The sequence below is a fragment of the Podarcis liolepis genome (genome assembly GCF_965112155.1).
Source record: "Podarcis liolepis genome assembly, chromosome: 2".
Taxonomy (NCBI): Eukaryota; Metazoa; Chordata; class Lepidosauria; order Squamata; family Lacertidae; genus Podarcis; species Podarcis liolepis.
The window spans coordinates 80,044,607-80,058,750 of NC_139555.1; the positions used below are offsets into that span (position 1 = coordinate 80,044,607).

The 14,144-nt window shown below is 45.2% G+C and overlaps 1 protein-coding gene across 2 annotated transcripts in view; it reads right to left on the reverse strand.

Moving 5' to 3' along the window:
* PHF2 (PHD finger protein 2) overlaps positions 1–14,144 on the reverse strand; it is a 121,014-nt gene that overhangs the window by 58,507 nt on the left and 48,363 nt on the right. For both annotated transcript variants that reach the window (XM_083489212.1, XM_083489213.1), the window contains exon 2: positions 1,135–1,220. In XM_083489212.1, the coding sequence (XP_083345338.1) occupies positions 1,135–1,220 (86 nt within the window). The remainder of the gene's footprint in view (positions 1–1,134; positions 1,221–14,144) is intronic.

Sequence of the window (14,144 nt, forward strand, 5' to 3'; positions counted from 1 at the left end):
AATTGGAAAATTATTCCCTTTACAATTGACTTATGCAACCCTTTTCTGGTGTGTGTGTTTTTCTCTAAGAGCCAAGCCTTTTAAACCTACCTCCAAAAAGGCAAATATGCTGAACCCTTTCTTAAAATGTTTTTGACTGTGTGCCTTAACATAACTTGCTGTATCATAGCAAGAAAATGTCATATTTCTAATCTTATCCTTACTCAGAAGTAAGTCCATGCATATTTACCTGGAAGTTAAGCCCTGCTTAGTTGAATAGTGCTTACTTCCCAAGAGCGAAAGAATTTTTTCCCTGGGATTTTTCTAGATTTTTCTTGATGGCTGGGAGGTGGATGGGTGAAAATCAATTATTTTAAAGCAATGTGAGGAACTATGAAAGATCAATCTGTGAGGGTCCATTTACCCGTATAAGTTATCACTTGGTATTTCAGTCATCAGATAACGAATTTGCATGTTTGTTTGAATCCGTGCTTACTCGAGTTTCAAGTTTTAACCAAAAATATTTAATAACAACATCAGTTTGTTGTCCTTGCTTTTTAAAGGTATTTATCATAAACAGAAAATATGGGCTCAGTCCTATACAGTGGACACTCGGGTTGCGGACATGATCCGTGTGGGATGCACGTTCGCAACCCGCATCTGTGTGTCTGTGCATGTGCAGGTTGCGATTCGTGCTTCTGCACATGCGCAAAGCGTGATTTAGCACTTCTGCGCATGTGCGACCGCCGAAATCAGGAAGTAACCTGTTATGGTACTTCCAGGTTTCGGCGGTCCGTAACCCAACAAAAAAACGCAACCTGAAGCATATGTAACCTGAGGTATGACTGTATATTCCAGTTCTGTATCAGACTGTATTCCACTAAATTATCGCACATGCAGAATGTTTTTTGCAAGCACCACAGAGCTTCGCTTGCCTCTTCTTCACCCATGTGCCAGAACCAGCTATGGGGGTTCCCACAAGCCTCCAGCACAAATATGGGGGTGCTCCGGGTGAGGAGGGGGGGGAGGAAGCTTCATTATGCTCACAGAAATTGTTCTGCATGCACAATGATACAAGCCATACAATATTTTGGGTAAGAGAATAGTACTTATAATATAATAGAGGGACTCTATTGGTCAAGGGATTATACTTACAAGTAGACTTTCCATGGGTTTTCTCACAATTTGGACAGTGGTAGATATCAATATCTGGAGCCTCATCTTCTTCTACACCAACACAACTAAAAGACATAAAAGAACAAAGAGTTATGTACTGTCTTTTCTCAAATGGGAAAAATGGATAAAGCAATAAGACATATCAGGGTTTATCAATCCTCATATCCAAGTTTCAGCCTACCTAGGCATATATCAAGACTTGGAAATATCCATTACATGATGACATGGTCTATGCTAGTTGGAGCCATTTCCACTCATTGTCTGACATACCAGGACGGCATTGTGTTTCTATCTCTTCCCCAAGCAATTGCCTCTGATTATGTAACTGGTTATCTGGACCTGGGTCAGGAGAACACAATGTGACAACACTCTTTTTGTCTTTAGCATCACTCTGCTGCTTTGCTGCAGCTGGGTTAATTATTAAAAGTAATGCCAAGGTCACACACGTTTTTCATCTGAGAGCAACCAGATAAGAAGGACCTGCAATTCACACAGTAGACTTAAATGAAATATCAAAATGGAAGCCACTGGACAAGAATGAATGTAGCCTCTCCCTTTGCTTTCCCTTTACAAATACAGTTTTATCGTAGGAATTTGGTTTGCTAAATGATTTTTAGATCATCATCATTTATTATGTATACCCCGCCCATCTGGCTGGGTTTCCCCAGCCACTCTGGACGGCTTCCAAAAAAATATTAAAAATACAATAAAACATCAAATACTGAAAAAGTTCCCTAAACAGGGCTGCCAGTTCATCCATTAGATATCAGGGTGGTGTATCAAAGAAGTCCTACAACCATGAAACAAAATCTATTAAATGCAGTCCAAACAACTTTTAATTCAGTAGGCCATGTTATGCAACTAAAGCGCCCAGAGCAGACACCATTTTTTTGAGTTGGCATTGAAAAGTTAATGAAGTTGGTGACAGCCATACTTCTGCAGAGAGGGTGTTCCACAGCCAGGGTACCATGACAGAGCAGGGCTTTCTTCCTCACTGACAAGCACTTTAAAAGGAGCCTCGCCAGCAGACCTTAAGACATGGACAGGCTGGTACAGAGAGAGGTTAATTGGGTCATATCCCATTTGGGGCTTGAAAAGTTGAAACCAGGACCAGAAACAAACAGGCAATTTTCTGCTCCACAGGAATTATAAACAGGATGAAGGAAACGTGGAATAAACTGGGATTGTGATCTATGGCCTGGCTGTGGAAAGTAATGCAAAATTGGGAAGCTTCTACAGAAGTCTAATGATATATCTTGATTTTCTAAAGTAGAAAGTATGGTCACAAAGGAAAACTTGATTTTACATATGGTGGTGTGTATTTTTCCCCCTTGCTACATGCTTAAAACTCTAAAGCGGTCTTCCTTGACCCAGTGCCTTTCAGACTGTTTGGATTGCAACATCCATCAGCTTCAGATAATACGCTGGCTGGAGGAGGGTGACAGTTGTTGTCTATATAACATCTGGAGGACTACAGGCAGGGAAGGCTACTCTATCAGGCAGGGGTCGGCCGGCAAAATATTTTACCCGCAGGCCAGTCCACTGTCCCTCAGACCTTGTGGTGGGCCAGAGAAGCAGCACTGGGGTGGGGGCTGGAAGAAGAGGCAAGCTTGGCCGCTCCGCTCTCTCTGGCCCACAGGAGCACCAGGGTGGCGGCAGCAATGGCGGCAGGAAGATGAGCAGCGCGAAAGGGCTGGCTCTGGAGAGGGGCTGCTTAAAATGGCACTCAGCCAGCTCAGCCCAGCCCCCTTCCTCCTCTAGGTATAGCGGGGAGAAGCCAGGAGGAGGGAGGGAGGAGGCGGCAGCGCTGTGTGTGGAGGGGGGAATAGAATGGCGCAGAAAAAATAATGGCACAGCCCGAGCAAACAGAACCCCACGCCGATCCACGGACAGTCTGTGGGCCAGATCCTGAAGGCAATTGGGCCTGATCCGGCCCACGGACCTTAGTTTGCCGACCCCTGCTATCGGGTATGTGGTCATGATTCAAAGTAAATATAAATAACATTAACATAACCAACACCCCTCCTTGGTACACACATACCATGACTCCCAAAATAAGAATATATATGATTTCAACCAGTACAAAGTATGTAAATACATGCAGCTATGCTGGTGGTTCTGGGCATAGCTGTCAATGTTTCCCTTTTTTAAAGGGAAATTCCATTATTCCGAATAGGATTCCTCACAAGAAAAGGAAAAAGTTGACAGCTATGGTTCTGGGTGCAGAAATTGGACATGATTCTAATATAGTTACAACATGGATCTCTTAGAAATCAGCCCAAAACAGTGCTGAACTGCAATGTGCCTGCAGAATATGATGATAACCATTTTGGATTTGGGTTTTGTACAAGTTATTTTGCTGCCATAATCCAGCTCCGCTACACAGAGAAGGAGGACATGTAGCTCACAGCATTTCTTGGTTGCCAAGAAGATTTCTCACATGACAGATGCTCAGGACACACATTAAGGTAGATGACAGAAAATACGGGGCAATGCAGTGTAGGCTGCAGTCAAGCTGTGGGAATGAATGTGGGAAAGGAGAGAACAACCCATGAGAGGGGAACAGAAACTAGATTGGAAAGGAGTCAAGGGCCCAAGAGATATATTTTTTATTTCTTAAAAAAACCTGTAGCATAATCAAGACAGCGCGGCAAGGAATTGTCGTGCAAAGGAGCAATTTTTTTTCATAAGCAACTGAGTCAAACACAATTATCTTTTGCCTGAATCATCTCAGCTTGAAGACACCATCTTTGGCTACAACCTTGCCAGCACAGGATAGACACAATTTAAGATGAACTGATCCAGACTGCAGCAAGAAGCAGTGTGCGTGTGTGTTCATTTTAACAAGATTTCTGTACAGTACTGCCTAATAAGCACAAACCTTACATACATAAAAGTACCCCTGACAGTTAAGCCCAGTAGTGAACAACTCTGGGGTTGCGGCGCTCATCTTGCTTTACTGGCCGAGGGAGCTGATGTTTGTCTGCTTCCGCAGACAGTTTTTCCGGGTCATGTGGCCAGCATGACTAAGCCGCTTCTGGAGAAGCCAGCGCAGCGCACAGAAACGCTGTGCATAAAACAATATAAAATATTCTTAAAACAATACCAATGAAATCAAACGTTCAAAACAAGTAGACACAACATTTATCAAAAGATAGGTAAAATGGACTTCTATACAGACAGATATATTAAAATCACATGTCTGGGCAAGCTAGACTAAACAAAAAAATGTTTTCAGCAGGCACCAAAAACATTGCAATGAAGGTTCCTAGCCTATTCTGAATTGGTAGGAAGGTCGTTGCTACCACATGAAAGGATCAATGCTTTGCAAGCGTGGAAAGATTATTATGTGGCACTGGTAAAACTGCCAGTTTGGGTGTCAGAATCAATAGCTTTCCAGTGCCAGCCAGAACCCAACTCCTTTCCAGACCTACTGAACTTACGAATGCTTATCCCAGACTCTATCTGTTGATGCAATACAGTGGTGCCTCGCAAGACGAAATTAATTCGTTCCGCGAATCTTTTCGTCTTGCAATGTTTTTCGTCTTGCGAAGCACGGTCAGTCACAGCTGCGCTTCTGTTTTTTGGGGGGGTTATTTTGGGGGGGGTTCACCGTCCGGGCGCTTGGCTACCGCCGCCCTGCCCCCTGCGGGCCTCCGGAGTTTCCCTTCAGTCGGCCGGCACACCCGAGGGGGCCTCGTACGGCGGACGGGCCCGCGCCCGGAGCCCGGAGAGGTCCAAGGGGGCTGCCAGCGGCAGGGGCAGCAAGCGGAGCACCTCGCCCAGCCGAGACGGGAGAGAGGGTGGCGGCGCAGCCGCCGCGTGTCGGCCTAAGCCTTCCCCCCTGCCTGGCGCCCGTCTGCCCGGTGACGGGACGCCAGAGGAGAAAGACCCGGCGGCGACGCGAGCGACGGCGCATCCCTCTTCCCGCTCGCCGGCCCAGACTCCCGCTGCTGCCTGCCGGGCGGCCCCCGGCCAGCCACGCACACGCGCGCCCCGAGGGGCTCCCAGCGCGTCGGCGGGCGGACACCACCGCTGGCCGGAGGGGTTGCCTGCGCCCTGCCCTCTGCGGAGAGAGGGAGGGTGGCGGGCCACCGTCCCCAACCGCCGATGGGCCGCGCCGCTCAGGGGCGGCGGCGGGCGGCACGCACCGCCTCACTCCGACCACCCGGTGGGGCGCCGCCGCGGCGCCCCGCTCCATCGCTCAATTGCCAGCCTGCCGACCGCCCTTCCCGCCCACGCGGGTTAGGGCCGGGCGTGGGTCCGCTGCACGTACCCCGGGCGGCGCCCCTGTTGCGCCCGGCGGTGTCCCGCGTCGGCGGCCTGGGCTCGCTCGCTCGCTCGTGGCATCGGCATGGCGTGGCGGGTCGGAGCCTCGCCTGGGCGTGACCGCCCGGGCCCTCGCGCTCTTGTGATGCACGGTCCGTCGCAGCTGCGCCTCTTCAAACGGCTTTAAGAAAAAAGCGCAAGACGTTTCCGTCTTGCAAGCAAGCCCATAGGGAAATTCGTCTAGCGAAGCAACGCAAAACCGAAAAACCCTTTCGTCTAGCGAGTTTTTCGTCTTGCAAGGCATTCGTCTTGCGGGGCACCATTGTAGATCATGTGGCTGCTCTGTAGGAGAGGACAGATGGCAACAAACCGCAGCCCTAAATGGCCTCGGCCCAGTATACCTGAAGGAACGTCTCCACCCCCATCATTTAGCCCGGACACTGAGGTTCAGCTCCAAGGGCCTTCTGGCGGTTCCCTCAATGCGAGAAATGAAGTTATAGGGAACCAGGCAGAGGGCCTTCTCAGTGGTGGTGCCCAGCCTGTGGAACACCCTCCCATCAGATGTCAAGGAAATAAACAACTACCTGACTTTTAGAAGACATCTGAAGGCAGCCCTGTTTAGGGAAGTTTTTAATGTCTGGTGTTTTATTATGTTTTTAATATTCTGTTGGGAGCCATCCAGAGTGGCTGGGAAAACCCAGGCAGGTAGGTGGGGTATGTATGTATGTATGTATAAATAAATAAAATTTTATTATTATTAACCCATAATCAGGCTGTAGCACCTCAAGAAAAGTCAACTGCTACATTATTATTGTAAGCAAGCTGGTGGCCAAAATAACTTGGTTCTCCCTGGGTACGGTGCACCTTGACTTGCTGCCTCAGAGAGCGAAACAGCTGGCACTGACCCAGGCGCTGCACATAGGGTAGGATTTTGCATTTCTCTGCTCTCTCACAATGAGACACCAGCACAGCTGAAGCAGCTACTGCCTCTGCACAGATTAAGGAGTGTCCGCCCCCCCCCCCAAGGTTCAGTCCAATACCTTCAATGCTGTGAGATATAAATCTCACAGCATTAAAGGTATTGGACTGAACCTTTATCTCAACGGATAGTTTGGCTCTGATGCCAAATATACCATGAAATTGTGTTCTGTCAGGAAATGAATGCGGCTTTCAATCCCCAAATAGAGGTTATGTCCCCCGTCCGTGCCCCGTCCGTCCCGTCGCCACCACAATATATTTCCTCTCCCTACAACCACACCGCCTCTGCTGACCAATGGGTATCAGCTTGTGAAAAGTTTGGAATGTAAAAAGGAAATTTTCAGCTTTCTGGTTATGACAGCTTTGCGTGTGTGCCACAGTGGGCTCTGGGTGCATCAAGCAACGTTCCCCGATAGAATGAAATTTGGTGACCCTGTGTGCCAAATCACTTTAGAAGAAAAGGGGTCCACACACAAACAAAAGTGGTTTTTTTCTGACTATTTAGTAACACCTCAAGGTGTACAGATTAATTATGCCCCCCAAAGAGTAGAAACCCTCTCAAAATGGGTTCCAGAATACTGCAAATATGTGACACTGGCTGCATACATATGTTAACTACAATTACAGCACAATTAAATTAACTCCCCCCCCCCCCACAAGAATCCTGGGAACTGTAGCTTACCTCTCACAGAGAGCTACAATTTCCAACACCCTCAACAAATCAAAGTCCCCAAGATGCTTGTGCTTTAAATGCTGAGACTGTCTCAGCAATGTCAAAATGGGAATGCCAGAGACACACAAAGGGCTGGAGAGAAGAGTGTCCAGCGGGACCCCTGACCATTAGGTCCAGTCGTGGCCGACTCTGGGGTTGCGGCGCTCATCTTGCTTTATTGGCGGAGGGAGCCAGTGTACAGCTTCCGGGTCATGTGGCCAGCATGACTAATCCGCTTCTGGCGAACCAAAGCAGTGCACGGAAATGCCGTTTAACCTTCCCACCGGAGCAGTACCTATTTATCTACTTGCACTTTGACGTGCTTTCGAACTGCTAGGTTGGTAGGAGCAGGGACCGAGCAACGGGAGCTCACCCGTCGCGGGGATTCTGATCGGCAAGTCCTAGGCTCTGTGGTTTAACCCACAGCGCCACCCGCGTCCCTCGTCCAGAGCATAGCAACAAAACAAAAACAACCACCACCTTCCCTTCCTCAGCTCTTATAATACCAACGGCAAACCAGCCATCAGGTGGAGCTCAGGTAAAACTTGCACATAAATATAAAATTTAGCTTACTAGGTAGCAGGTTGAAAGCCAGGGCCTTCAAGGCTCCATTCCACAGGTAGGGTCAGCTAGTCATGGCCTTGTCATCTGATCCAGTAGGTCATTTAAGTTATTATGTGTTTCATTGCAAAGAGTTGCAGTATAAGACTGCTATTCATTAATCACAATTCATTAATCACAATATTAAATGCTTAACACTAGTCCTTCAAATACAGGGCAATCCTCTATTCAGAAGTAAGTCTCATTGAATTCAACAAGGCTTACTCCTGGGAGAGTGGGGATAGGATTGCAGCACAATTTTTTTTGTATTGTGCATCAGTCTTCTTCCTGCAGAAAACAACTTGAGACTTTCGTGAATGATGGGAAGCTCATAACTCTTTCTACTTTGATGGAAACACCACACCTAACCCAGTTTTGGAAGCAACCAGCTAAAGCTATAAATAGTAGGCAGGAATCAGGACTTTTCAGCATAGAGCATAGAAAGAATCATCAGTTACTTTCTGTGTTTCGACAGCCGCCTAGCACTTCAGAATTCATTTGATCACATTTCTCTCGTGTTCTCTTAGGAAGGTCTGACAAACTAAATGCAATTTCAGCAAAACAGAAACTCTTGCTTCAACAACACCCATTACACCTTGGTAAAGAAATACCATATTTTTTGCACCATAACACTCACTTTTTTCCTCCTAGAAAGTAAGGGGAAATGTCTGTGTGTGTTATGGAGGGAATGCCTACGGGTGGCATGCCTACGGATTTTCCTCCTCTAAAAACTACGTGCGTGTTATGGTCGGGTGCGTGTTATAGAGCGAAAAATACGGTAGTTGGTTTCATAAGGGAATATACATGCACACAAACAAGCTAACTTTCTTTAAAAAGTCAATCTTCCAGGTGAGCAGATTTAAACACAAAGCTGAAAGCTGACCCTGAACATAACAGGCCAATGGCTCGTCTCTTATTTGCAACAGGGCCACACTCCTTCATACAGTAATTAACAGTAACATGTCAACACCCATTAAAACTAATTTGGAAATTTATCCCCACTTAGTAGGATTGCCTCCGTTTTCTGACCATGGTCAGATCCACTGAGCCAAGCTGTGCATTACACATGAGATCTTTGGCTGTACAGTGGTACCTCTGGATGTGAATGGGATCTGTTCCAGAGCCCCGTTCGCATCCTGAAGCAAACGTAACACGCGACGGCGCGTCTGCGGGTAGCGTTTTGTCACTTCCACACATGCGCATGACATCATTTTGAGCATCTGCGCATGCGCAGGTGGCAAAACCCAGAAGTAACGTGCTCTGTTACTTCCGGGTCACTGTGGAGCGCAACCCGAAAATGCTTAACCTGAAGCGTATTCATCCCAAGGTATGACTATATTTTCCAGTGCAAGGGGCTGCGACTCTGCTCACAGCAGTAGCTGGGTGGTAGCTATTTCTGCCATGCTATTTTCCCTATCAAAGTCACTTTATCCCACCCCAGAAGCATATTTGTCCCATGGAGAAAAAAACCACAGGTGTGTGTGCATTTTTCCATTGCAGAACAAGGATCTGCTGAAATGGGGATCTTGAATGGGTAAGTGGCACACAAGGAGAAAGGTTTAAAACACAGCCAGTGTGGTGTAGTGGTTAGAGTGTTGGACTAGGAATTGGTAGTGAAATAACTGCAATTAAATATGGGCAAAAAGAGATCTCTGTGAGGAAAAGGAAGATACTGTCTCTCAGCCTAGCCTACTTCAAAGGGTTGTTGTAAGAATAAATTGTGGACAGGGAGAGCTATGGATGTCACCTTGGAGGGAAGGTGGGTTATAAATGCTAAATAATAATAATAATAATAATAATAATAATAATAATAATAATTGGAGTTACAGCATTGACATCTAAGGTTATAAATACAGAGAGACTGTAACTGAAGGAAGATATAGATGTTCATCACACTTCACATGTCAGTCACGTTTGCCCTATCGCTAAACTGGTTTTACAACCCATAGGAAGCACATAAACGGCAAGGAGGAAGCGCATGCAGCCAGCCAAGGCTCTCCAGTGCATGCTTAGAATTATGCACCTGCCTTTTGTATTTGGTGTGTTTGATGTGGGGAGCACCACTATAACATTGGTGTGGCTGCTGCAAACATGACTCCCGTGCCAAGTGTGAAGTGTCTCTTATACAAGCAGCATCAGATAAGACCCGATTGAGATTAGTAGCTCAGTTTTTGAAATGGCATAAAGGAAATTTTGCTAGAGTGCAGCATTTTTAAAAATCTGCAGATGGAACTGAGTGCCTTGTATTAGACGGGATCTGGAATGAGAGCCCCAGTTCTGAGATTCAAGCTACACTTCCACAGAGAGAGTAATACTAATCGTGCCTAAACAAAGGAGGCAAATGAACCATTTTACAAAGGTTCTGCCATTTGGAAAGTAAAGCAGAGTGAAAATATTGTGACAATATTAAGCTGTAACGGCAGATGGGCTTCTCAAATCGTATGTAGGATAGTTGGTGCCTCCTATGATCAAATTATGACATCTGGAAATACAATAACCATATGCCAGAGAAGATAATGGTGGCAATCATGTTGGGAGGAGCCAAACAAGGGAGAGAAATAATGGCTCTTACATAAATCACAGTTTTAGGTAGATGGAATTTCCCACTGTGTTCAATATGAGCACTTGGAGGCTTGGCATTAAGCATGCGTGTAATCTAGAGACTAACTGAAAAAGAGAGCAAGGGTCAGAGAGACAAAGATCACCATCAAAATCTTGCCCAAACAGTGGCCAGGCTAGATAAGAGAAAGATTTGTTGGCAAAATCCTACATCTGCAATGTGCAACTATTAAGCATGGAATAATGAAGATTCTCATCTGCTTGAATTTTTGTGTGAATTTTTTTTTAAAGCACCTTGGGTGCTTATTTGTATTGTTTTATTTGTATTGCATTGCATTGTATTATTTGTATTGTTAAACACCATCTTTAGTTTTTTTATTGGTTTTAAAGGGTTTCTTTGCAATGTTTCAAAGTCTCTTTTAGTTGTTTCTACTATAGGGTTATGAACTGCCTTGAGATGTATGTGAAAGATTATTAATAAATTTATAAAATAAAATATCATCTCCCAGTGCACCAATGATACCTCTGCTTGATAAGAGGCACTAAAATCTATGGGAAATTTAGAACATTTTTTAATTTTTACTGCACTGTGCAAACATTCTGAAACAAAGAACCCCCAGACTGCTAAAATGCTTGTTTATTTCTTTATTTTGTAACTGTAAAAACATCAGAAGCCTGATGGTTGACTCTCATTCACTGGAGGTTTTTAAGCAGAATTTGGACAGCCATCTGTCCTGGATGCTTAAGTTGAGATTTCCGCTTTGCTGGGGGTTGGACTAGATGACCCTCGGGATCCCTCCCAACTCTGCAGTTCTATGATTTCTTTCTCTCAGCAGAACCCAACAATTACCTCCAAGGGGAAAGTCAACTCATTGCAGCTCTTTCTCCCCCTCAGGACTACAATGATAACTACTGTAAGAAAACATCCTCCCTATTATGTGAAACACAGCAATATTATCTACAATCCTCTCTCATAAATTACATATTTCAGCAGATGAGTCATTATGAAAATATGTCCCTGGCCTGTTTAATTGCTTCCCCTTTATACACTGCATCCTGATCAAAAGCGTAGCAAAAGTTGATGAGAGTCTTTTTACATCCATTTCCAGTTCTTGCTGCGATAAGCAACTGAGAGATGGCAGGGCAGGAAAAACTTTCACACCAAACTCCAGCTCCTCAGTCTCTGATTTCTGTCAGTCATCTGACATGCCTAGTGCAATGAATAGGACTAAAATCCGAGCACTGCAGCTTTAAATCATTTCTGAATCACACCCAGCTCAGGTGAGGCTCAAAAAAGGGATGTGAAACCTAACGAATCCACAGAAATCTATCAAAAGGAAACTAATAACAGATGACAAGATCACCATGTGGCAGACAAATTCAGTCTTTTGGAACTATATTTATCTCACCTGGTAGCATTGATCCCCATATTACAAGAAATACAACGAAATGGAGATTACTTTAACCTGCAAACCAGAAAAGCAATACATTTGCTCCTGCCAAGACAGGAGGACTCATGGGTCAGGCTTTACACATTTAAAGTCAAAGATAGGACAAATGAATCCAACATATTTGCTCATGGGTCAAACTTTGTACATTTAGGGCAGACTGAAGACATGCTTTTCTTTTACTGTTTCGAAGGAACATCTGTAGGTGAATAATTTAGATAGATAGATGATAGATAGATAGATAGATAGATAGATAGATAGATAGATAATAGCTAGATAGATAGATAATAGCTAGCTAGCTAGATAGATAGATAGATAGATGATAGACAGGTAGAGGCATGGAGTTGTACCCAGTGAAGTCATCCGATCTATGCAAGGACTTCTGCTCCCACAACACAAATTCTCCTCTCCCTTCTCCCCGCCCCCCTCCGTGTGCCCAAGAAATCTATTCTGGGTTTTCCCCAGATCCTTTCTAGCTGACCTGGGGTGGGGTGGGATGTGCAGGATAAAGAGGCCCCCTGGCACAAGTGGAAATCCTCCCATGAAGAGGACGACTTTGTTGTATACAACCCCTGGTTTGTACGTCATGCTAAGCCAAACTATGGTCAAACATGAACGATCAACTGCTCACAACTAAAATCACAGTCACTTTCTCTTCCACTGTTCCGGCTGCTGCTCTGTCTTACCAGTATTCTCTGGCAGCAAAAATGCATGTACAATTCTTGGCCACTATACTTTTTTTGGGGGGGGTGTTTTATCTAATTAAAAAAGTATCTGTTTTCCTTAGTACCTTGGGCATCTGTGTGATATACAGATAACCCCCTGATCTGCCCATTCTCCTACATCTCATCTGTATGTAGGACAGCTTGTCTGATAAGAGGGGGAGTAGATATAGACAGTTTTCTGATCCAGAGATCAGAAAAGGCCTTAAAAGCTGCTTTCACAGCCACTATTATGGAATTCCTAGCTGATATTTTGAATTAGGGTGCTGGAGGAGACTCTTGAGAGTCCCATGGAAGGCAAGAAGATCAAACGATCCATTCTGAAGGAAATCAGCCCTGGGTGCTCACTGGAAGGACAGATCCTGAAGCTGAGGCTCCAATACTTTGGCCACCTCATGAGAAGAGAAGACTCCCTGGAAAAGACCCTGATGCTGGGAAAGATTGAGGGCACAAGGAGAAGGGGATGACAGAGGACGAGGTGGTTGGACAGTGTTCTCGAAGCTACCAGCATGAGTTTGACCAAACTGCAGGAGGCAGTGGAAGACAGAAGTGCCTGGCGTGCTCTGGTCCATGGGGTCACGTAGAGTCGGACACAACTAAACGACTAAACAACAACAACAACAACAAAAAATACACCTGAAATTCAGACCAAGGGTGGAATGCTTATTAAACTACATCTTAAGAAAGATCACCTTGTTTATTTCTCTTGAAAAACCAGTGTGGTCTAGTTGTTATTGTATCAAACTCAGAGCTGGGAAACTTGGTGAAAAGTCATGAAGCAAACTATCACTTGCATGGCTTTTGGCATGCAACTCTCCTTCAGCTTCAATGCACTAGGAGTAAATCAGGAGCAACAGTGAAGGATTTTCCAGGCTGCTGTGAGGACAACTAAAGTCAAAGTCTACCAAGAACGGCAGCTTCATTTTCCACTACACCAACCACTCACACCTTTATATGTTAAATATTTAAAGCCAGGAAAATGAGGAGCTGTGTGGGTAGTTATGAACATAAGCAATTCATGTGATTCAGCATCAAAAGGTTGATTGACATAATAAGCGGATAAGCTAAACCACAATTATTGAATGGTGTGCAACAATGTAAGTGTGGCATTGCAATTGCTGGCATCCCTCTTTTGATCAAATCCTGATCAACAGCTACCTGAAGTTTATGCATTACTGTGGATCAGCTGTTTGGGCCAATAAAAATCCTAGGGAGTTGCCTGGTTGAAGGAAATTACAATCTAAACAATAATAAAAATGGCATCATATCATTTTCCTTGCAGCCATTCACACTGACAGCTGCAATATCGTGAACTTAAGGATAACTCCAGAAAATGTAATGTACAGTGGTACCTCGGGTTAAGTACTTAATTCGTTCCAGAGGTCCATTCTTAACCTGAAACTGTTCTTAACCTGAAGCACCACTTTAGCTAATGGGGCCTCCTGCTGCCGCCGCACCGCCGGAGCCCGATTCCTGTTCTTATCCTGAAGCAAAGTTCTTAACCTGAAGCACTATTTCTGGGTTAGCGGAGTGTGTAACCTGAAGCGTGTGGAACCCAAGGTACCACTGTATCAGTTCCTCAAAGCACTGGACTTTGGAACATCAGAGCCTTGGACTCAGAACATCAAGTCCAGACTTTGAAAAGAATTGGCATTTGGGACATCCTTTGGAGCAGATACGCCCCAATGGAATCCTCAAAGT